At 41.3% G+C, this 25,237-nt stretch overlaps 1 protein-coding gene across 6 annotated transcripts in view; it reads left to right on the forward strand.

Moving 5' to 3' along the window:
- The window catches only part of LOC124867034 (C-myc promoter-binding protein-like), a 93,004-nt gene that overhangs the window by 53,218 nt on the left and 14,549 nt on the right, over positions 1–25,237 (forward strand). For 2 of the 6 annotated variants that reach the window (XM_047363219.1, XM_047363222.1), the window contains exons 7-18: positions 530–675; positions 814–852; positions 8,975–9,108; positions 9,722–9,854; positions 10,871–11,077; positions 11,190–11,318; positions 15,480–15,621; positions 20,488–20,634; positions 20,910–21,002; positions 21,869–21,988; positions 22,164–22,313; positions 22,717–23,894. In XM_047363219.1, coding sequence (XP_047219175.1) covers positions 530–675; positions 814–852; positions 8,975–9,108; positions 9,722–9,854; positions 10,871–11,077; positions 11,190–11,318; positions 15,480–15,621; positions 20,488–20,634; positions 20,910–21,002; positions 21,869–21,988; positions 22,164–22,313; positions 22,717–23,894 — 2,618 coding nt within the window. The remainder of the gene's footprint in view (positions 1–529; positions 676–813; positions 853–8,974; positions 9,109–9,721; positions 9,855–10,870; positions 11,078–11,189; positions 11,319–15,479; positions 15,622–20,487; positions 20,635–20,909; positions 21,003–21,868; positions 21,989–22,163; positions 22,314–22,716; positions 23,895–25,237) is intronic. The other 4 variants (XM_047363225.1, XM_047363224.1, XM_047363221.1 and 1 more) reach the window with 3 other exon arrangements.

Raw genomic sequence — 25,237 nt, forward strand, 5'->3', positions numbered from 1 at the left:
CTACATAGCGTAGATGCCGGGATGAGCTTTGGATTAGAAAATACCTGATAGTCCTGCTTACAAGTGGCCTCTGTCACGATTAAAATATTTATCAGCTACAGGAAGCACTCGGCGTTCACCTCTGAGCTGTGTGCCAGTGGCCGTCCTTCCTGCTCTCTGTCTCATAACAGCTGAGTCTTATTACTCAGTTAAGCTGCTTTCAGCATCTATTATGGAGGCTTTTCATGATGTTCGCGCACATCCCAGATTGGCCATTACACTAATAACACTGCGGCGTGCATTATCCAAACCAAGATAAATGGAAGTTGTGGAATATTTTTCTGACCTTACAGAATAATGGCATCTTTAACCACAAAATCACACACCTTTGGAGGAAGTCAGTTAATTGTTCCTGTTATAGCCCATCATCTCTCTGCAGATGGAATCAGCTGAGCTCTGTACAAATATGAAGCAGCTGTAAATACCCTGATGCATATCTGAGAGTTGAACAAGGTGCAGTTTTTTAAAGTCTGATATCTTCTGTCTGCAGGATTCTTGAAGAGCCGTGACCGCTCGCACCAGAAGTTCTACTCTCTGATGACCAAGACCCAGATGTTCATCCGCTTCATCGAGGAATGCTCCTTCGTCAGCGACAAAGACACCAGCTTGGCGTTCTTTGACGACTGTGTTGACAAGGTGAGTTCCAGATTTCACATTTTGATCAATTTTAATTTAGCTTCCTAAGAAAGTCTTTTCTCATCCTTCTGTTTCTAGTTCTGCTTTGGTTTAGTTAAGTTTTCTTCTCTTTCTCTTCTTGCTTCCTCCTGTGAGCAGCTTTACAACTCAGAACGGAGTGCAGAGAAAGGAGGGAAGGTAAGTCTGCTGCTATCATTACCTGTTCTGCCTGCTCCCAGATGTGCACGACCTGTGCAAATAACCAATGGCAATGCACAGCTGTTTGGGGCATGTTGAAGGCCTTTAGGAAAACTTCCAAGCCTGCAGATCTGGTTTAAGTTTCAACCTTTTCATATGCTTTACATGGTTGCATTAAGGCTGCATCAGCATCCTTGGTGTGGTGCATTTTTAATGTTCATTTAGATATTCGCTGCATGTATTATACTTGCTGCCACAGCAGTTTCTCCTGCATGTGTGAAATAACTTTTTTTAGGTCATCTGTGTGTGCAGTGTTCTGCAAAACATCTCATGAGTTTAGTATAGAACGTTTTTTTGTGATATCTTTAACATTACCAGAATATAAAGGTTTTTGGAGAACTTGTGTTAGAGTCTTATGGCTCCATTTCAAAGGGTTAAGAGTGACCTACTACATAAATGATCAGCCAGAACATGTATGATCATTGCAGGCTCATGCACAAAGCACCCTTAGAGAATCAGTGGTTTGTCTTCCTTTGCTCTGTGTGCAGCATTTTGGACAGTTTAGCCTGTGTTGGTGTGTTGAAGGTTAAACTTCATGTGCTTGCAGTTTTAGGACTCAAGCGGCAACTATTTTTACCTGAGTCACATCTATGGTACACTGGTTTTAGTGGCTCTAGAGTAGACCGGGTATAATTTAGATTTAGTGGAAATGAATCCGGAGCTTTTTGTGCTCCCAGAGCTGCAGCTGGGTTGGTTGGTGTGTCCTGATCTCCTCCTGCCCCTCCTGTAGGTGAGCTGTGTGGAGGAAATCATCAGTTTGTCTTTGTTATCTCTGGCTGTCTTTTTATCTACTCCCATTTGGAGAAACCACAGTGCACCTCTCAACACACACAGATGACTCGAGTAGAGAAAAATCGGCTTAAAGTTCATTGATCCCTGAAGGAGAGAAGATTATTGTAAAAGGTATTTTATCTGAGCTTTTTGAATGTATTTATAATTATTAAAATAAACAGTGAAGAGCAAGAGTAAACACAAACACCCGTGGGGATAGATCAATAAGTATCGTCCACAGCTGGACGCATTCTTCAAATGATTCGTAATCATTCAGGTACGTTTTTTATTGCAGCAATATATTCTGATCCTGAAAATATAGAACTCTTCAAAATGGGAAAGACAAGAGATAATATTATTAAAGTAAGGCACATGTCTACTGATCTTCAAAAGAAAAAGCCCCAATAAAATAGCTAATTGCCTAAAGCTGCTGATATCTGCAGTCTGAAAACTAAATAAATTCAATTTAGTTTATTTGTATAGCGCCAATTCACAACACATGTGTCAAAGCACTTCACAAAAGTCAGATACATACATTCCAATTAATCGTAACCATTGAACAGTGCAGTCAGATTCAGTTATTTATTCAAATTGGATAAAAGTTTTTCTGTCTAAGGAAACCCAGCAGATTACATCTAGTCAGTGACTTGCAGCATTCCCTCCTCCTGGATGAGCATGTAGAGACAGTGGACAGTCACTGGCGTTGACTTTGCAGCAATCCCTCATACTGAGCATGCATGTAGCGACAGTGGAGAGGAAAACCTCCCTTTTAACAGGAAGAAACCTCCAGCAGAACCAGAACCAGGCTCAGTGTGAGCGGCCATCTGCCACAACCGACTGGGGGTTTGAGAGAACAGAGCAGAGACACAAAAAGAACACAGAAGCACTGATCCAGGAGTACTTTCTATGGGAAGGAAAAGTAAATGTTAATGGATGTAGTTCCTTTAGTCATTTCACCTAGAAAGAAAGAACAGATAAACTCTGAGCCAGTTTTCAAGGTTAGAGTCTGAAAGAGAGCACATATAATTAGTTACAGTAAAAGCTCAGTCAATTTCCATGTCTAGGAGAGAGAAAGGTTTAAACACTAACAGACAGGGCCATGTGGATCATCGGTAGAGGGTGAGCATTAAGTTGTTGCCAGCAGAAGCTCGGACGATTCCCCTCTCCAGAAAGGTGTCACAGGTAGACACAGAGCCAGGCCAGGTGTAGCTTCTAGGAAGAGAAAAGAGAGAGAACATAAAGTTAAAAACTGAAATAACAGCAAATAATGCAGAATTAGAAAGTAGTGTGAGAATGTAGAAGAGAGTGAAAGTGGTCATTATGTCCTCCAACAGCCTACGCCTATAGCAACATAACTACAGAGATAGCTCAGGATAACCTAAGCCACTCTAACTATAAGCTTTATCAAAAAGGAAAGTTTTAAGCCTAGTCTTAAAAGTAGACAGTTTGTCCATCTGGAGCCCACTGATGGCCATTGTTATACTAAAAACCACAACGATTGGGAAACCTCTCTATGTCAGATTGACCAAATAAAACCTTTAAAACAACTGGAATTGAGACAAACAAGGCTGGATCAGGAGCCCAGTGGATCTTGCCACCAAGCACAGTGAGGAGAAAATGCATCCCCAGTGCTCACTGTTAGGGAGTGAAACAAAGGCTGAATATATGGGAAAGCACCTCCTGTCCACAGATCAGTATGGTGGAGGATCTGTGATGCTCTGGGCTTCTTTCTCTTACAGTGACCATGGGAACCTTGCTAACGTGCATGGCTTCATGGACTCTTTGCAATACCAGGACATTTTAATAAAACTCTGGAGGTCTTTCCTAGTAGACTAAAAATGGGTCTTCATTGGGTCTTTTGGTCACATAATAATCTAAAACATCCAAATCAACTGGGAAATAGTTCACCAGACACAAACATAACATTCTTCCATGCCCATTCAATTTCCAGACTTAAATACGGTAGAGCATCTGTGTGGTGAGCTGAAGAGAATATGACCATTAATGTGGGTCATCTTAATTAAAGGCTGGCTTTTAAGTTTCTCTTTTTGATTTAGATTAAATTGAAGAGAGAACTAAGAGAACCAGTGTCCTCTAAGAAGTACAAACCAGCTACTAGTGAAAAGCTGTAGAAATAGCTCCTTAATCACCAGTAATGGGCCAATTTGCAGGCACCAATATTTGATTTGATTATCTCTTATATCCTCAAATAAGATTTTTTTTCTGTAGTTCTATAAACAACTTAAGGAGAAATTCTGGGATGACACAAATTCTTTAAGCAGACATCTTAATCTTTCATGTTGCCAAAATCTGCCAATAACAATCCTTCATATCCCAAAAAAGCACTTATCCTTATTACTTTGCAGCTTCTAAAGTGCCTCAGAAAACTTTATTTGAAAATTAAAAGGCTGTGAAGAACAATGCCTAAGCTTTTTATTTTATTTCCTTCCTTTTTGGGTAGTTGCAAACATCTTTCATAAGCTGCTCATATATAATTCAACTTTGTTTAAAGATGACCTAAAAAGAACAACCAAGAAGAAGAGCAGAAGAAGATCCTCTTCTTCATTCCCCAGTGAGAGTCTTCCACACTTCAACCTTGACTGAGATTGTTATCAGTCTTCAATTACCTTCAGGCTAACTTGGCTAAATTATGAACTTTAAGTAACCGCTTCGCCTCCCTTCTGTCTGGAATGGATAAATCAGCACCTGCACAGCTAAAGCCTGCCATTAAGCACTTTTCAATTTACTGTGCTTGCTACTGTGACTGTTAATTCTTTTAGATCCACCACAAATCTCAGATGTGCTGCTGTAAGACTGAGAGTCAAGCCTGTCAGCCTCGGTCGTTGTAGCTGTTGTTAAGTCTGTGCATTAAATTTAAACAGCTTTGAGGAAAATCAAATGCAATCATTGCTTTTTCCCTGTGGTGTGTGGTTGTAACCTCTTATCTTTGGGGTTAAGAGTCACTGTTGGAGACGCGCTGTTAGAAACTCAGATTTATAGTCATTTAATGCTCCTGCTGAGACGATTGTAGGCTTGTAAGAGCCACGTACCAAACACATGATCTGCCTGAGTGCAACTCATGTAAGATTCTTTACAGGACCTTAAAAGATTCATCTTTTAGTGCCACTACTGCATAATTTTTGGACTTTTGATGCTTTGCTATCCTTCATTGTCATCAAATATACTTTTTAAGGAGAAATGCCATGCACAATGCTCCCTAAAAGCATTCAAATACTGTGAACTTTCCCACATTTTTGTCATATTACAACCATGGACTACAATGTTTTTATTGGGATTGTATGCAGTGCAATGAAGGTAATAGATGGTTTTTAAAAGTTGTTACAAATAAAAGTCTGAAAATTGGGCCATGCATTTGTTTTCAGCCTTGTTTTCTCTGATACCCCTGAATAAAATCTAGTGCAACCAGTTACCTTTTCATCCCAGAACATTGTTCAATCCATTCTCTGGAAAAAGCCAATGGATTAAACAAGAAGATGGCAATGACCTACCAAGAAATGACCATTCACCTACCCTGACAAGGAGAGGAACAATCAGAAGCTGCCAAGACGGATATGGTAACACTGGAGGAACTGCGGAGATTCAAATTTTAGGTGGGAGAATCTGTTGACAGGTTAGTTGTGCACCCCAAAAATCAGATCTTTATGGAAAAGAAAATTCTGACCAACATGCAAATACAGGTCCTTCTCAAAATATTAGCATATTGTGATAAAGTTAATTATTTCCCATAATGTCATGATGAAAATTTAACATTCATATATTTTAGATTCATTGCACACTAACTGAAATATTTCAGGTCTTTTATTGTCTTAATACGGATGATTTTGGCATACAGCTCATGAAAACCCAAAATTCCTATCTCACAAAATTAGCATATCATTAAAAGGGTCTCTAAACGAGCTATGAACCTAATCATCTGAATCAACGAGTTAACTCTAAAAACCTGCAAAAGATTCCTGAGGCCTTTAAAACTCCCAGCCTGGTTCATCACTCAAAACCCCAATCATGGGTAAGACTGCCGACCTGACTGCTGTCCAGAAGGCCACTATTGACACCCTCAAGCAAGAGGGTAAGACACAGAAAGACATTTCTGAACGAATAGGCTGTTCCCAGAGTGCTGTATCAAGGCACCTCAGTGGGAAGTCTGTGGGAAGGAAAAAGTGTGGCAGAAAACGCTGCACAACGAGAAGAGGTGACCGGACCCTGAGGAAGATTGTGGAGAAGGGCCGATTCCAGACCTTGGGGGACCTGCGGAAGCAGTGGACTGAGTCTAGAGTAGAAACATCCAGAGCCACCGTGCACAGGCGTGTGCAGGAAATTGGCTACAGGTGCCACATTCCCCAGGTCAAGCCACTTTTGAACCAGAAACAGCGGCAGAAGCGCCTGACCTGGGCTACAGAGAAACAGCACTGGACTGTTGCTCAGTGGTCCAAAGTACTTTTTTCAGATGAAAGCAAATTCTGCATGTCATTCAGTAATCAAGGTGCCAGAGTCTGGAGGAAGACTGGGGAGAAGAAAATGCCAGAAGTCCAGTGTCAAGTACCCACAGTCAGTGATGGTCTGAGGTGCCGTGTCAGCTGCTGGTGTTGGTCTACTGTGTTTTATCAAGGGCAGGGTCAATGCAGCTAGCTATCAGGAGATTTTGGAGCACTTCATGCTTCCATCTGCTGAAAAGCTTTATGGAGATGAAGATTTCATTTTTCAGCACGACCTGGCACCTGCTCACAGTGCCAAAACCACTGGTAAATGGTTTACTGACCATGGTATCACTGTGCTCAATTGGCCTGCCAACTCTCCTGACCTGAACCCCATAGAGAATCTGTGGGATATTGTGAAGAGAACGTTGAGAGACTCAAGACCCAACACTCTGGATGAGCTAAAGGCCGCTATCGAAGCATCCCGGGCCTCCATAAGACCTCAGCAGTGCCACAGGCTGATTGCCTCCATGCCACGCCGCATTGAAGCAGTCATTTCTGCAAAAGGATTCCCGACCAAGTATTGAGTGCATAACTGTACATGATTATTTGAAGGTTGATGTTTTTTGTATTAAAAACACTTTTCTTTTATTGGTTGGATGAAATATGCTAATTTTGTGAGATAGGAATTTTGGGTTTTCATGAGCTGTATGCCAAAATCATCCGTATTAAGACAATAAAAGACCTGAAATATTTCAGTTAGTGTGCAATGAATCTAAAATATATGAATGTTCAATTTTCATCATGACATTATGCAAAATAATGAACTTTATCACAATATGCTAATATTTTGGACCTGTACAGTTCTTTATCAAACTTTTCAGAGCACCGTCCTCCTATGACTTGTGAAGAAGATCCTCATCTGCTTGGGACAGACACTTAAGGAAGATCTGAGACTAAACAGCCAAACTCTACATTTATTTTTTCCTTTTATGCTCCAGGTACTGCCATGAAAGATGGATCAAGACGAGAAAGAAATGGATCCCAGATAAAAGTAGCTAAAAGCTCTTTCTCCACAAAGCAGCCTTGTTTTAAGGTGGAATGAAGAACTCTCCTGGAGTCCTAAGTTGTTTCAGAATCTTTAGGTCCACCTGTAGAGTAGAGTCTCTGCTCTTTCCCATCAAAAGGAGTCAGCTGAAGTGGTTCAGACATATAATCAAAAAGTGTCTTGGAGACCTTCACTTTAGAGCTTTTCAGGGCTGGGAGGAGACCCCCAGGCAGATGCAGAACCCTCTTAAACTTCATATGGTTAAACACAGTTATTCATACCCCTGGCAGATTTAGATGTAAGATGGTTTTGATTGAAACATAAGTTTTGTGTCTGGTATCTGAAATGAGACAGGCTCAAAAGATAATGAAAATAATTTTGTAAGAAAAAAAAACTTTTTTTTTTTTATATAACAAAATGCCACCAATTCAGTAATCAGTGGAATTTTGTTTTGGCATTATAACAATCAAACCCCTCTTGTAACCCACTGGTGTCTTCATTATTTATCTTTGATGATGACCTCCAGGTCTTTGAGGTTGGAATGGCTGCTTGCCATCGCCCTAGTCTTTAGCTCTCTCCATTCATTCCCTTTCAGATAATTATTTAATTCAAATTACCTAAAAGAAACAAGATATTTTTCCTAAAATACAAATATTATTTTAGCCAAAAAATGAATGTCTAGATGACAAAGTATTAACCTGCTTCTCTAGAAGTTAACAAATGCAGTTTTTTGTGGGCGATGCTGATGTTTAAAAGTAATGGCGGCTGATGGTGAGTATTTCTGAAAATAATTTGTCTTTTATGTCACCGATCAGTTTTCTTTCATGCATCTGAAAAGCTTTTCTAAGAGCCGGGATCAGAATTTGTCTTTTGGTACGAAACATCTGTGAGATAGTAGGCTGAAGTGACCTGGCTGAGGCAGCAGATTTAGAGCTCTGCTGCTGCTGGTGGCCTTTCAGAAGATTCACATGCATGGTGTTCACAGATCTGCTCTGCATCTGCCGAGTGTACTCGGGCGAGGCTGCTGACCCATCAAAATATTTGACCAAAGCAGATGTTTTGTGGCTCCACGGGTAAAAAGGAGACAGACATACAGCTGGTTCACAGTAACCTCCAGTTGTTTTAGTGTGTAATGTTTTAATCACACAGCACACAGAAGGTCCTAACACCCCTAGACCTGTGATGTCAGTCGGCTCTGTTGCCCAAGTTGAAACTATACGTTTCTGTCTGCTTTAATTTTAATTACTTAGATTCAGTGTTTTTCATTTACAGCAGGAAGCTTGTAGCTGATCTCCATGTAGCTTAGGCTGCTGCACTGGTTTTCCTGCCAGTTTTCTATTATAGGAGCTTTATTTGTTCTCATTAGAGGCTGCTTGGCTTTGTCTTTTTTCCATTTTCAGTTTTATCATTAATATCATTAAATCTGTGATGAATGAGAATGTGTTTATTGTAGCTTTACTTTGTGTCCGGATGCTATTCATTCTGTATGTGACAGATTGCAGAGGTAGGGGGATAAATCAGAGAAAAGAGAGAGGTGGGGCAGGAAAAACTAGGTCATCTACTGTCACCCTCCCTCATCTCTCTCACCTTCACCACAGCATTAAATTACCCTGAAGTTTTTTGTTTTTTTTTTAGGTACAAGAGTCCAATTTGTATCTTCACCAAACACTGACCCATGCAAATGACGTTGCATTCTGTTCTGATTTAGGAGGATTCTCCTCCCTTGCTCAGTACAATATTCCCTATTTCCATTAGTTGAGATAAATGAAAGCGTCGCAACTCAGGAATATATGTGTGCTGCGGTCCGCAGGTGGATGGTGACCGCCCCGACGAGACCAGGCTGATCGAGATTGATGAATCCCAGCGCAGCGAGCACACAGTCTTCATCACACCTCCAGAGCTGCCGCCTCTGCCTGATGGGGAGGAATATCCACTGTGCTACAGGTACAAACTGGACCTTCTGAAGGGTTGTTTTAGTCCAGTACAGAATGGAAAAACATGTATGTTTCCAAGGTGTTCTCCATGTTCCATTTCCAGAACATAAAGTTCTTGAGTGGAGTAATGCTCAGACTGATTATATAGAAAAGATGTATGGACAGTGGGGTTGGTCCAGGGGCGGATCTACAGGGGGGCCAGGGGTGGGAAACTGCCCCACTGCTGTATAGGCTCGCATAGGCTGTGGAGAGAATCTACAGAAACAAAAAATAATAGACAAGAGACTAATGGGGGCAGACATAGAAACAGAAGGAGCGCTAATGTACAGGACTGTGAAAAAGTTTAAACCACCCCTGTAGTCTGTATATTTGTTTACCAAGCAGCCTGATTTTTCTCCTGAAATCCATCTTCATCAATAGTTCTCGGAGATTTATGAAGGTCTTATGAAATTTGTCTCTGGACTTGTCTCCTTTTTCACCCATTTCTGGACCTAATCAAGACCGCTTCTTTGAGCAGTTTGTGCAACTTCTGTCAGCTGTTGAAAATAAACTCGTTAAGTAGGGCTGCGCTGCACTCTGTGATGGAACATCTCCGTAATATGTGTCTGGCCGTTGTCTCACAGGTATGATGGTTTCCCGGTGTTAACTCTGGAGCTGTTCGACCCTGTGGAGGGCCTGCGGACACCCTCCTCCCGCCTTGCTGCCAGACACAGCTGTCCCACCAGTCCTGCCCCGATGTTCAGACGCACCAAGCAGGTGAGAGCAGCAGTAACCTGGTTCCTTCGGATTGGTATGGCTTACAGATAATGAAAACCCAAAATTTAGTGGAGAGAAAATGTGGCAGGAAATGGTTTAGCCAACAACATGGATAATTGCAGCCTTGAGAAGATTATCAAACATAATTCATTCAAGAATTTGGGGGAGCTTTACGAGGAGTGAACTGAGGCTGGAGTCAGTGCATCAAAAACCACCTTCCTCGTGTCAAGCCACTTGTAAACCAGAGATGTCAGAAGGGTCTTATCTGGGCTAAGGAGAAAACAACTGGCCCAAAAGAAGTGGTCCAAAGACCTCTTTTCAGATGAAAGTAAAGTTAGAAATCAAGTCTGGATGAAGAGAATCCATGCTGCTTGAAGCACTTCATGCTTCTTTCTGCTGAGGAGCTGTATGGAGATGCTGATTTCATTTTCCATCAGGACTTTGGCACCTGCCTACACTCCTGAAAGTACCAAAAGCTGGTTCAATCACCATGGTGTTACTGTGGTTGATATCCCAGCAAACTGGCTTCTGCTGAACCCCATGAAGAATCTATGGAGTATTTTCAACAGGAAGACGAGACACCAGACCCAACAATGCAGATGACCTGAAGGCTGCTATTAAATTAACCTGGGCTTCCAATACACCTCAGCAGAACCACAGGCTGATCGCCTCCATGCCACGCCAGATCAATGCATAATTCATGCAGAAGGAGCCCCAACCAAGTATTGAGTGCATCGAAATGAACATACTTTTCAGAAGCCTGATATTTCCATTTAAAAGATCATTTTATATTGACCTTGCGTATTGTTCAAATTTTTTGAGATACTGAATTGTGGGTTTTCAGTTTCAAAAGCCATAATCATCAAAATGACAAAAAGTAAAAGCCTGAACTATTTCACTATATGTTCAATGAATCTCTGAGTTTCACTTTCTAAAAAGACTGACAATTTAATACTTTTTTCCCGATATTTCAATTTTTTTTGAGCAGTGCCGGTATAACTTATCTTTATCCCCAGGAGATCAAATCAGCGCAGAAGATAGCCAAGAAGTACTCGTCCATCCCTCAGCTGTGGTCCAAGTGCCTGCTTCGTCACTGTTACGGCCTGTGGTTCATCTGTCTGCCAGCGTACGTGAAGGTCTGTCACTCCAAGGTCCGGGCGCTGCGCACCGCCTACGACGTCCTCAGGAAGATGCAGGCCAAGAAGCTGCAGCCTCCTGATGAGGTACATGAGCCGTTTCCTGTCTAATCAGTCGGGGTGCTCTAGCCTCATTGTTTCAGTCAGCGTTCAGTGCTTCCATCTTCCTGCCTAAACAATCACACCCGATTACACCCAGGTGTGCTACCGGGTCCTGATGCAGCTGTGTGGACAGTATGGCCAGCCTGTCCTGGCTGTCAGAGTCCTCTTTGAGATGAAGAAGGCCGGCGTTCACCCCAATGCCATCACCTACGGCTACTACAACAAGGTATGTGTATAGTGTACAGTTCTGATAGCCATTAGCATGTGATGTGAGAATGGCAATATATTAAACCTTTTGGAGGTGGCTTTCACAGCAAAAATGTATACAGAGCAGTCGTAAGTAAAGTATAGGTTCTGCAGCCCTAAATATATGATGAGATGATCCAACTGAGATGTAGAAAGAGCAGGACTCCCGCAGCATCTGGAAATGAATGCAGTTTAAGTTTTTTTCAGGACTAGATAAGCAGCCATTCGTGTTTTTTTTTTTTTTTTTTTTATTCAGGTTTTATATTTAAACCTGGGCTACACAAAGTCACAGTTGTTAGCCCTATCGCTTTGCAGCAAGAAGGACTCCCAGCCTGGGGTCTTTCCGCATTAAGTTTGCTGTGGGTACTTTGGCCTCTTCCAACAGTCCAGAAAAGGGTGGAAAATGTGGGGTCATTGTTAATCAGCTCTTCAGTGTTTGTTTCAGTAGATGAAGTTAAAGCCATGGTCCGAAGACATACAGCTTTGCATGAGGAATAAAAAGTGGACCCACAGCAGCCTTGATGTTGATTATTTATTCATTAATAATTATGTTCAGATTATTGAAGCACTCCACAGTTGTTACCCAGGAGGGACCACAGTGACATATTTGCAGGATCGGCTTTTATGTGGATCGAAACAAGTGAAATAAGCAGTTTTCCTCCAAGGTTGTACACCGTTGTGGGCTATAAATCACGTCTCTGTTGTTGGTGTCACATTTCCCTGATCTGGTGATCTATGCAGTATACAGGTCCTTCTCAAAATATTAGCATATTGTGATAAAGTTCATTATTTTCCATAATGTCATGATGAAAATTTAACATTCATATATTTTAGATTCATTGCACACTAACTGAAATATTTCAGGTCTTTTATTGTCTTAATACGGATGATTTTGGCATACAGCTCATGAAAACCCAAAATTCCTATCTCACAAAATTAGCATATCATTAAAAGGGTCTCTAAACGAGCTATGAACCTAATCATCTGAATCAACGAGTTAACTCTAAACACCTGCAAAAGATTCCTGAGGCCTTTAAAACTCCCAGCCTGGTTCATCACTCAAAACCCCAATCATGGGTAAGACTGCCGACCTGACTGCTGTCCAGAAGGCCACTATTGACACCCTCAAGCAAGAGGGTAAGACACAGAAAGACATTTCTGAACGAATAGGCTGTTCCCAGAGTGCTGTATCAAGGCACCTCAGTGGGAAGTCTGTGGGAAGGAAAAAGTGTGGCAGAAAACGCTGCACAACGAGAAGAGGTGACCGGACCCTGAGGAAGATTGTGGAGAAGGGCCGATTCCAGACCTTGGGGGACCTGCGGAAGCAGTGGACTGAGTCTGGAGTAGAAACATCCAGAGCCACCGTGCACAGGCGTGTGCAGGAAATGGGCTACAGGTGCCGCATTCCCCAGACCTGGGCTACAGAGAAGCAGCACTGGACTGTTGCTCAGTGGTCCAAAGTACTTTTTTCGGATGAAAGCAAATTCTGCATGTCATTCGGAAATCAAGGTGCCAGAGTCTGGAGGAAGACTGGGGAGAAGGAAATGCCAAAATGCCAGAAGTCCAGTGTCAAGTACCCACAGTCAGTGATGGTCTGGGGTGCCGTGTCAGCTGCTGGTGTTGGTCCACTGTGTTTTATCAAGGGCAGGGTCAATGCAGCTAGCTATCAGGAGATTTTGGAGCACTTCATGCTTCCATCTGCTGAAAAGCTTTATGGAGATGAAGATTTCATTTTTCAGCACAACCTGGCACCTGCTCACAGTGCCAAAACCACTGGTAAATGGTTTACTGACCATGGTATCACTGTGCTCAATTGGCCTGCCAACTCTCCTGACCTGAACCCCATAGAGAATCTGTGGGATATTGTGAAGAGAACGTTGAGAGACTCAAGACCCAACACTCTGGATGAGCTAAAGGCCGCTATCGAAGCATCCTGGGCCTCCATAAGACCTCAGCAGTGCCACAGGCTGATTGCCTCCATGCCACGCCGCATTGAAGCAGTCATTTCGTCAAAAGGATTCCCGACCAAGTATTGAGTGCATAACTGTACATGATTATTTGAAGGTTGACGTTTTTTGTAATAAAAACACTTTTCTTTTATTGGTCGGATGAAATATGCTAATTTTGTGAGATAGGAATTTTGGGTTTTCATGAGCTGTATGCCAAAATCATCCATATTAAGACAATAAAAGACCTGAAATATTTCAGTTAGTGTGCAATGAATCTAAAATATATGAATGTTACATTTTCATCATGACATTATGGAAAATAATGAACTTTATCACAATATGCTAATATTTTGAGAAGGACCTGTATAAGGCAGTATACCAGGCATTGAGGGGGTGGTCTGTCAGGTATCAAGGCCACAGCGGTAAAGGTTGGTCAGGTTTGGCATCTTGGAAAGAGGCAGACTTGGAGGCAGCCTAATTGCACATTCATTGCTGCAGCACAACAGAAAACCCTGACAACCCTTTTACCTCTGTCAACTCAGTACAACACAACTGTAATTTATGATGAACTATGTGGAGTTTTTTCAGTCAAAATATCATCTAAGCAGCTACTTTAAAAGTCACCAACTGGAGAAAGAACATATATACATAATTTTGTTTACCTCAAATAAACTGTAAAACTGATATTAATTTCTACAGAGATCTTTGCAGAGCTATCTTCTTGCATCTCTGTCACCATGAAGGTGTTGATTGATGATGTGTTAACAGGATCTGCGCCCTGAGCATGAGGCCAGAGCTAGCAGAATAAATGGCTACAACGCGATAATCAGTGAGATTCCTGAGGTCTTGGCACCAGAACATCACACTCTGTCGTCCAGCGGCATTCAGACAGACCCGAATCAAATGGCTGGAATACCTTCTCAGCATGTTAAGTTCTGCAGGGGCCTGGTGCTGACCCATTGATTTCATCTTAATCTGTAAAAGCAGGAACTCATTGAAAAGTTTGACATTAGAAGGACTTGGTGCGTCTTTTTAAACTGTATTAAACTTAACCTTCTGTCGATGTTTTATCAGATGCACGTCTCTGATCTCTTGACAAAACAGCAGGTGAAACTTTTAAAAAGGGAATCCTTGAAGTCCAAAATGTCTGATTTCAGCTTGAAATGAAACGTTCTATCATTACATGCAGCTGAGGCCAAAATTATAAATACGCCTGTCGGATTCATTTTAAAAATGGTTTTCATTCAACCAGAACGTTTTGTTTCGGATCATATATAAGACATCATAAAACATAATACAGTAAGAGTATCAGTTTAGGAAAGAAAATCTGGTTTTATTTGCATTTAATAAAAAAACAAATTACCTGCTGAAAATATTTATACTGTTCAAAACAATCCATGGAAATATTATGAAGATAATTGAGAAAGTTAAGCTGCATGTAACACAAAAAAGTTTTCACTTAGTTCAGAGAAAACCCAACTTGTTATCTTGATACAAGAAAATCCTTGAAGATGGACCTGCAAGTCATTTCTTTATTATTCAATCTGAAAATGTCTGGAGAAATTAGATGTCTTCTTGGCTTTTCAAGAGAAAACAAAACTTATCAGCAGATGACAAATTTTATTTTCTTTCTGTAACAAAATCTAATTTATTTATCTCAAGGAAACAAGAACTATAATTACAATGTAATTCAGATTTGTCACATAAAAAATATTTGTATTGCATTTAAAATTTATATGGACGGCCATGTTTAAGTTGGTCCACATCTTTAGAATTTCCATTCAAGAAAAGCCAGCCCAGTAAGCCTGGTTCTGTTCACTTTCAATGTTATAGATATGTTTTAAATATTTTTAGGGACCATTGAAAGTTATCTCAGGGATAAACAGAGACTCTCCAATGTGACTCAGTTGGCCTCAATTATTTATCTTTTTCTTCATTATTGCTGAGCTCAACTGTGCACTAATGACTACAGTAGTTAAAACCTTCAACAACTAATTAGGCCCAGTTTTAAGTCCCTCAGGATATTTTGACGTTTGACGGTAAAATTAGAAGCTATAATTTATTCGTAAATTATGTTTTTCAAGCTCAGTAATTTTTCTTTGGAAATAAATAGAACATTTAGCATTGAGAGATTGGAAAAACATCAAGTATTTTTCCCGCCACCAAACTTTCCTCCTCCGTTTTGTGTCCAGGCAGTGTTAGAGAGCACGTGGCCTTCCAGCACCAGAGGAGGATACTTCCTGTGGATGAAGCTGAGAAATGTCATTCTGGGCGTGGCTCAGTTCAAAAGAGCTCTGCGACGACATGGACCTCTCATCCAGAGCCCTCTGTCAGGTAACTGTAATCAGTCATTAATGAAAAAAGAAATGTTGTTTGGAACTAATGCAGACCAAGAACATCTGATATTTACATGAAAACGCCTTTTATTATTAGTACAAAAATTAGTGGAAAAATATGTTTTTGTGTCAACTTCACCCTTCAGATTATCGGGTACACTTTAGCAGGTTAAATATCGCAATTCTTGATCATTAATCTACAATGGCTTGTTTTGACTCCAACCAACTTTCACTCATCACTCATTTTGTCGTTGATATTTTTTTGTTATTTCCTGCTGCATATTCAACAGCTCAGATCATACGGTATAAGTGATTTGGTTAAGAAATTGTTGAATTTTGCTAATTTGTTTAGCCTGACATCTCGGTGAAAATTTCCTCCTGATTTTCCAAACTGAGATTGCTCTGATTGCTGTTGTAGGTTTGATAATAACTGCTTATTATTACCCCACACAGCCCCACTTATGGGTGTATATCATCCATTTGAGGTTGGGTTTCTAATCCAAAAGCATTTAGCAGATTTTGAGGCTAACATTTAATGTTTAAAAAAAATCTCTAAAATCTGAAGAGAAATTTGTTCACAAATTGAAGAATATTAACCAACTTCTGGGAAATCTTAAACTTCAAGTAACTCTAAAACAGCCTAGAAAATCATCTTGTCATGCATGTGTAGTTCAAAGCATGACATTAAAAACAGGTACAAAACATAAACGTTTAGTTCATTTTTTATCCTTTTATTTAAATGTGGTAGCAAAAATAAATATTCAAATAGAATAAAAAAATGATTAATCAAATCCCTCTTCTCAAAAAATATTTGTGGTTTTAATTATAAAAACAGCCTTTACTACTTTTATTTTTTGCATTGTATTTTGCTTGATTAGTTCAATAAATAAGTTAAGTTAATTAAAATTAACTAAACTTAGTTTTAAAAACCTAGTGTTAAAATTTGTAATGTATTAATTTTTTTCAACATATAAAACATCTGTTATTTATGATCATATTTATTAAATAAAAAATATTCTTCATAACCAAAATTAAATAATTTAAGCAAAAGTCAATTAAAATGTAGAATCATTTTAACAACCTATTATTAGTTTTACAGTGCCTGTGACACGCTTCTCACTCAAATGCAGATATTGAAAGGAAATATCTTTAATATTTAAGAAAATGCGCAGGAATTGACATCTTAGCATTAAAGACTTGATTAAAGGCAATTGTGTGACAAAATAGGCATATTTCGTTGTCAAATTTTGCAAGTCCAAAGTTGCCAGGAAGTGACATCAGAGGGGTAGTCTTGGTCATTCATTGTGTGAGCGTTAAAGAACAGTTTAGGTAGAGGCCAAGATGCATTGCAAACAGAGTTAATATGGTGAAACAGTGCATTGTTGGTGGTAGCAGCAATACTACGACAGCAGCCGTTAATCTGAACTACTTTCCTGAAGTGAAAAGGGTCAGAGCTGGAAAACTGAGGAGGGACAGATGGGCTGGTCCCACCAAGCACAGCCAGTTGTGATCGGAGTACTTTTCGGCAAACTGCTTTGAACAAGAAAAGGTTGTTGCTGCTGTTGCTAAACTGATCAAGGTTCAGCAGGTAAGAACACGTCCTTGTTGCAAAAGTACATTTAGATGTCAGCATTAATAAAAATCCGAAATTTTTATTATTAAAATAGGATATATTACACGTGCATACAATATTTTTAAATGAATGTTTCTCTACAGATTCTAATATAAAGTAAAAAAAAATGACACATCAGGTAATGTCCCCAGATCTTGAATCATCGGTTGTGTCTGCTGCTGCTGCTCCATGCTGCTCACTTAGCATCCGGTTGTTTAACTCAGTGCTATAAAGATATTGTAACCCTGGATTTACACTGTATCTGCTCTGGTCCAGTCCATTGCGAAGCCCGGAGCAGCACCAAGGACAATACGCAGATAAGTCCAAAGCAACTCATTCTGTGGAAGTTAAACTGCTTCATTTTTCGTTTTATGGATCCAGATATTTTCATGTGCTTTGTTCTATAATGGGTGAGTTCACTGAGTGCAGTGAAGCTATATTTGTTGCTTAATCTGGTGCATTTAATGTTTAATTGCTCAGTTTATAATACCTTAGTTAACCCAGTAACTGATCTAATTTATCTAATGCAACAACGGCTCATATATACACATTTATATATAAATATATGTGTGTATTTATTAACAGAGCGAGATCTACAGGTCCTTCTCAAAATATTAGCATATTGTGATAAAGTTCATTATTTTCCATAATGTAATGATGAAAATTTAACATTCATATATTTTAAATTTATTGCACACTAACTGAAATATTTCAGGTCTTTTATTGTCTTAATACAGATGATTTTGCCATACAGCTCATGAAAACCCAAAATTCCTATCTCACAAAATTAGCATATCATTAAAAGGGTCTCTAAACGAGCTATGAACCTAATCATCTGAATCAACGAGTTAACTCTAAACACCTGCAAAAGATTCCTGAGGCCTTTAAAACTCCCAGCCTGGTTCATCACTCAAAACCCCAATCATGGGTAAGACTGCCGACCTGACTGCTGTCCAGAAGGCCACTATTGACACCCTCAAGCAAGAGGGTAAGACACAGAAAGATATTTCTGAACGAATAGGCTGTTCTCAGAGTGCTGTATCAAGGCACCTCAGTGGGAAGTCTGTGGGAAGGAAAATTTGTGGCAGAAAACGCTGCACAACGAGAAGAGGTGACCGGACCCTGAGGAGGATTGTGGAGAAGGGCTGATTCCAGACCTTGGGGGACCTGCGGAAGCAGTGGACTGAGTCTGGAGTAGAAACATCCAGAGCCACCGTGCACAGGCGTGTGCAGGAAATGGGCTACAGGTGCCGCATTCCCAGACCTGGGCTACAGAGAAGCAGCACTGGACTGTTGCTCAGTGGTCCAAAGTACTTTTTTCGGATGAAAGCAAATTCGTTGAAGCAGTCATTTCTGCAAAAGGATTCCCGACCAAGTATTGAGTGCATAACTGTACATGATTATTTGAAGGTTGACGTTTTTTGTATTAAAAACACTTTTCTTTTATTGGTCGGATGAAATATGCTAATTTTGTGAGATAGGAATTTTGGGTTTTCATGAGCTGTATGCCAAAATCATCCGTATTAAGACAATAAAAGACCTGAAATATTTCAGTTAGTGTGCAATGAATCTAAAATATATGAATGTTAAATTTTCATCATGACATTATGGAAAATAATGAACTTTATCACAATATGCTAATATTTTGAGAAGGACCTGTATTCTTTCTTCAGAGAATTATTTTGAAAATCCGGATGTTGTGCTTGTTCTGTTTCCTGGTGGTCCGGTAGGATTCATGCATATTGACTCCGGCATCCGGCAGAAATAGACTAGTCAAATTAGATGGCCGTCCGCACGTCGCAGCACTTGAGCTCTGCCATCTGATGAAAGCTGACTTTCTTCTCCTGACTCTGCTGCGTCTCCCTGTGATAGTGACTGAAATATATCTACAGAAACATCTGATTCTTCGCTGCTGTCTGTGTGCTGGCCATTCTAGCAGCAGTTAGTTGTGGGGGTTCCCCTTTGACGTCATGAAAGAGCTCAACAAAATTGCAAAGGAGTAGTCTGGAAATGCCTGTTTAGTGAAAGTTATGACCATATGTCTCAACAACCGCTCATTTCAGTGGGATGACTTTACTTTTAAAATATTGTATTAATGTTTCCTTCCAATAAATGTAATTGGATCATGAAAATTCGATGTCACAGGCACTTTAAATGAATTATTAATATAAATGGTGATACTTTGTTGATTTTACTTCCCTGCATGCGGGTGAATTCTTCCACACCCGGTGCATGATAATCCCCGTGCTGCTAATCCCTGCTTTATTAAGATCCTCCCCGTTATCAGCCGGCGCTTTGTGTTCCTGACCCGAGTTCAGTGCTGATCCACTTTGAAACACTCAGTTGTTCCAGTTAAACTCATTTCTACACCCAGTAAAGACATAATATACAGATTTCTCTTCTTTGTTTGCTGCATCTCTGAGCTGCTGTGTGCTGATTACAAGTGGTACACATAAAGTGTTCCAGTTCTCTGCTTGTTCTTGGTACTTACTGGCACGTTTTTTCTGGAGGCCTTTTTTTCTTGTCACTGGAAGCACTGCTTCATCTCCTGTGATTGAAAATGATAATAATTCAACTTTTTTATCTTATTGATTCACTTAACATCTATAATATGGTCAGCAAGGATTAGAGCTGGACAGTTTTGAATGAATCCATCCATCCATCCATCCATCCATCCATCCATCCATCCATCCATCCACTCTTTAAACCCATTCCTCTGTCCATCCATCCATGTATCCTTTTAAACTCATCCATCCATCCATCCATCCATCCATTCTTTAAACCCATTCCTCTGTCCATCCATCCATCTATCCTTTTAAACTCATCCATCCATCCATCCATCCATCCACTCTTTAAACCCATTCCTCTGTCCATCCATCCATCTATCCTTTTAAACTCATCCATCCATCCATCCATCCATCCACTCTTTAAACCCATTCCTCTGTCCATCCATCCATCTATCCTTTTAAACTCATCCATCCATCCATCCATCCACTCTTTAAACCCATTCCTCTGTCCATCCATCCATCTGACCTTAATGTCATAGTTACTTTTTTTAATACTCTATAACTGGTTTAAAAATAGCTGATTTTGAAGTGAAACTTTGACTAGGAACTCTGTGATTTATTCATGTCTAATTTAAAACCCATCTACTGAAATAAGTAAATTCCAGGAACATGAAGGCATTCATTAATAAACAGAACAAAGAGCAGTTGAGGCATTATGACGCAAAAAGCCATCTTTCTTTGACAGCTTGTTGTTTCTGGGCAGACGGCAGTGACCTGGACGCTGTGAGTCATGGCAGTCTGGATAGCTCTGCTGAGCCTAACCTGGCCGAGCAGAGCCCCTTCGCCTCTGACTCCGTCAAAGTAGACCCCACTGACGATATATCTAGCACAGGTACACTTCAGATGGTTGCTGCCATCGGCATTCGTCATGGTTTACATCTTTTTCTTTTCTCTCATTGACATTTTATTATCCTCCTTCCTTATGTACTCCTCCGCTCTACTTGTTTTCCTCCTCATTTCACACCTCCCTCCCTCTGGTGCTCGATATTCCACCTTTATTTCACCACTTCCTCTCACTCCTCTGGTTTTGCGGCTGTGGTTTCTGCTCTGCTCTGTCCGTAACCCTACCCTTCACTTTGGCCCTGCCTGTGCTGCCCTTGCATGCAGTTGGCCGCGGGGGCGACAGCGTGGGTGCCAGGCCCGTGGCGGCCCGCTCACCCTGGGTGGGCTCTGAGCTCAGAGAAGCCACTCTCCACCCAGGTAAAACCTCTCAATCAGTCCGCCTCCATTTCTTTCTCTGCATTTGTCTCTTTTGTTGTTAGATTTTTCTCACTTCTTTTCCGAGTCGATGGTGTCATTCCTCTATCCGACACATCCGTCTGCTGCTCGTTCCTCTCCTGCCCTTCACTCTTACTCTCGGTCCTCTCTGTGTTTTGTCATTGTTAATTATGGAGTGTAATTGCCCAGAGGCACATTCTTTTAGATTATGGACATCATTCTAATCATGGAGATGGTGCCTCTGTGAGCAGACTGGCACTTTGTGCTGAGAGATGTTACAGCTAAGCTACAATGATGGATTTATTATTTCAGTGCTGAAAAGACTTTTTTAAAACTTGCAGGGAGCTGCATATAGCTTCAAACGGTATTACACAGAAGCTGCGGTGTCTCATGGTTAATTTAGATATGATGACATGAAAGTGAGAAAATCTTTGGACAGACAGTTGCCTAGAAGTTGAAGACGGAGAAAGGAGTCAAATTTATCAGCAGCTGTGAAAAAAAACATTTTCTGGCAGAAACTGTAGAGATCTGCAGGGCATGTAGTGGATGTCTTTATCAATCTCGGTGTAGCTGACCATTTGGCCTTCTTATGATCCTCAGAGCTGGGGAAGAAATTGATGAACAATTCTTTTGTGTTTCTTATTCATTTATTTACTACTATTTATTTTATTATTTTTTTACATTTATTTTTTGAAGTTGCAATTTCTCCAGATTTAAATAAACATAGATGTCTGTTTTGTCTGAGAAATAGTCACCAAACAAAAGTTATCTTTGGGTGAACTGACACACAGTTTAGTTTTTGTTTGCATTGCATCTGTCTTTCAGTTGTTTTCCTTTCGGTTTTCCAGGAGATCAGTCGGATTTGGGTTATAACTCCCTGTCCAAGGAGGAAGTTCGGCGAGGAGACCCCGTTCCCCAGGACTCCGTCCCCAACAAAGACGATAAGAAGGAGAGCGACTGCAGCTCCTGTCAGTAGTTCATCTGATGTGACCCTCTGCTCTTTTAGAAACCAATACATGATAGAGTTCCAGCCACATGGGCTTTCATACTTCCTCTGCTTTCATCTCTTCCTATTTTTTATAGTTTTTGCTTCTCATGAACATCAAAGTGTCTGTTCTGAATCTGATTTTCTTGTGGGTCCAGTGTCAGAGACTGAAAGTGCAAAGGGAAGTAAGGACTGCCTCCCTCAGCTGGACTTGGAGATCAGTTCCTCCTTCAAACCTCGTGGCATCGTCCGGAGCAGCTATCCGTATGGAAATTCTGCGAGTAAACCTAAGAGCTCCACAAGTGCAGGTACTTCCAGACATCAGAGTCTAATGAGCTTCGGTGGTGGTAACCGATCAATCATGGTCACCAGTTGACCTCTATTTGGTATCTTTCAGCTTTTCAAGCAGCACGGTTATGGTAAAAGAAAACGCACACTTCTCAGTTTAGAAAGATTGAAGGCAAAATTCTAAAAGCTGTGAACCCTCAAAGTTTTGTTTCTGTACACCTCTAAAGATTCACATCATTTCAATCAGTTTGAGGTCTGGACTTTGACTGGGCCATTGCAAACACATTAATTCTTATCTATTATCCATTATGTATTTTTTACACTTAATTTAAAAGGGTGTACTTTTTTTTTTAATCTCAACTGTAATCTAATCTTCAGCTTCCCATCTAAACAGTAACAGGCTGGTTTCCCCCTGTCTGTCAGGACACATCGCCGGTCTCCTCTTCACCACCTCTCTGGATGAGATTGGAGAGGTTCACACCAACAGCTTGCTCAGGAGACACCGGAGCGCCCTGGAGGAGGTGGTGGGCAGTTCTGGCAGCGGCGCCGCTCTGGACTGGCAGGTTGTGAGAGGCAGCCGGCTGAGCGGGGACACAATAGGAAGCAGCGGCAGTGGCACCACCGTCCTTGGCCTCAGTATGAGCCAGGCTGAGACCGACCCAGATAAGATTGCGGGACACCTGGGCGCAGATGCCAAAATTCTCTCCGGTACTAATTACAGCAAGAGCAAGAGGCCTCATTTAAGGGGTTTTGTAGGGCTGGAGAAGCTGTCCGCTAAAGCTATGAAAAACTGTAATCACAGAGAGGAGGAAGAGGATGCACAGGACTACAGTGATGAAGACAAAAGTAACATAGAAGCCATTTTTGATTTTGAAGATCTGGATATAGAAAAGCCTGCACCAGGGGCCAAACATCTTAAAACTCACAAAAGACCTGTTGAACGCAGCACCAGCTATGGAGGCATGAGCACCGTGTTGTCCAAGGGAACAGTGAAGCGTACAGGCATCGAAACAGGCTTCGACCCTCTCTCCCTCCTGGCTGCAGAGTCACAGACCACTCAGCAAGATGTGAGCCATTACTCAGAAGAAGACGAGGCCAGCACGGCGAGCGCTCGCAGGAACCTGGCCAGAGAGATAGAACTCTACATGAGCCACATGGACACCCCACTGAGCAGCCGCACGTCCAGCTCGGAGCTGCAGGATCCCGTCAGCCCCCTGCTCCTCCACCCCTCCTCGGCTTCCGCCTTCCGCAGATCCAGCCTGCCCCATACCTCCTCTCTCAGGACGACTGGAGTACCCCGCTCCAGCACCTTCCACCAGACCTCCCCCTCCCAGCCCATCTCGCGCCAGCGCCTGATGTCGTCCCCTTCCTGCCGGAGCTCCAGCACCAGCCCCAGCCTCAGCCCTCGACCCAGTCCATTCAGGGAGCATGCCGACATGACAAGCCTGGCGTCGCCTTCCTCGTCCTCCTTTGCCATGGACACCCTGCTCACACCGACACTGGACGTTTTCAAGACCAGTATGTTCTCGGCTGGGAGGGGCGTGGCCGAGAAGGCAAGCCGTTGGTACTCACGTTTTGCTACGTACACCACACCCACCAAGGTACAGTGCTGCTGATCACGCTGATTTAACTCATGCTTAAAAAGCTGTTTATTTAAATGATCAAGTATGGAAGTGGCACCATCTGCTTGGCATTAGGCTCATAATTCTTTAAACTTTCAAACAGCCTTATGAGAATACAATTTCAAAATTTGCAGCAGGAAAAAGAAAAATCAGAAAATACAGCCAGTATAAACCTAGGGAGCCTGTTTTATGCACCTAACCTCTAAAAAGTTGTTTTGTTGTAGTAAAACATGATGACCTGGATCTGCTTCCATCTGCTGGCTGCCTGTTTATTTCACGTTCCTGCACAGTCTGGAGAAATGATCAGATTGAACCATTTTCCAGGTTTGGATATAAAAAAAGAAACCGGAGAATAGAAACATTTTTGTGCCTCCAGATTTTTTACCTTTCCGTCCTTCCATCCAATTACACTTAGCAATTAAAGTTTAAAGACATGGGGAAAAGGACAGAACTTTGGAAATTTGTGTCTGGAAAATGTGCAGGAACCCTAGTTTGTTTTTGGGACAATAAGTAAAAACATTTACAAGCCCCATACACTGAGGCTGAAGTCTATTACGGGCCTACAGGTCCTTCTCAAAAAATTAGCATATTGTGATAAAGTTCATTATTTTCCATAATGTAATGATGAAAATTTAATATTCATATATTTTAGATTCATTGCACACTAACTGAAATATTTCAGGTCTTTTATTGTCTTAATATGGATGATTTTGGCATACAGCTCATGAAAACCCAAAATTCCTATCTCACAAAATTAGCATATTTCATCCGACCAATAAAAGAAAAGTGTTTTTAATACAAAAAACATCAACCTTCAAATAATCATGTACAGTTATGCACTCAATACTTGGTCAGGAATCCTTTTGCAGAAATGACTGCTTCAATGCGGCGTGGCATGGAGGCAATCAGCCTGTGGCACTGCTGAGGTCTTATGGAGGCCCAGGATGCTTCGATAGCGGCCTTTAGCTCATGCAGAGTGTTGGGTCTTGAGTCTCTCAACGTTCTCTTCACAATATCCCACAGATTCTCTATGGGGTTCAGGTCAGGAGAGTTGGCAGGCCAATTGAGCACAGTGATACCATGGTCAGTAAACCATTTACCAGTGGTTTTGGCACTGTGAGCAGGTGCCAGGTCGTGCTGAAAAATGAAATCTTCATCTCCATAAAGCTTTTCAGCAGATGGAAGCATGAAGTGCTCCAAAATCTCCTGATAGCTAGCTGCATTGACCCTGCCATTGATAAAACACAGTGGACCAACACCAGCAGCTGACACGGCACCCCAGACCATCCCTGACTGTGGGTACTTGACACTGGACTTCTGGC

The sequence above is a fragment of the Girardinichthys multiradiatus genome, chromosome 4 (assembly GCF_021462225.1).
Source record: "Girardinichthys multiradiatus isolate DD_20200921_A chromosome 4, DD_fGirMul_XY1, whole genome shotgun sequence".
NCBI classification, from domain to species: Eukaryota; Metazoa; Chordata; class Actinopteri; order Cyprinodontiformes; family Goodeidae; genus Girardinichthys; species Girardinichthys multiradiatus.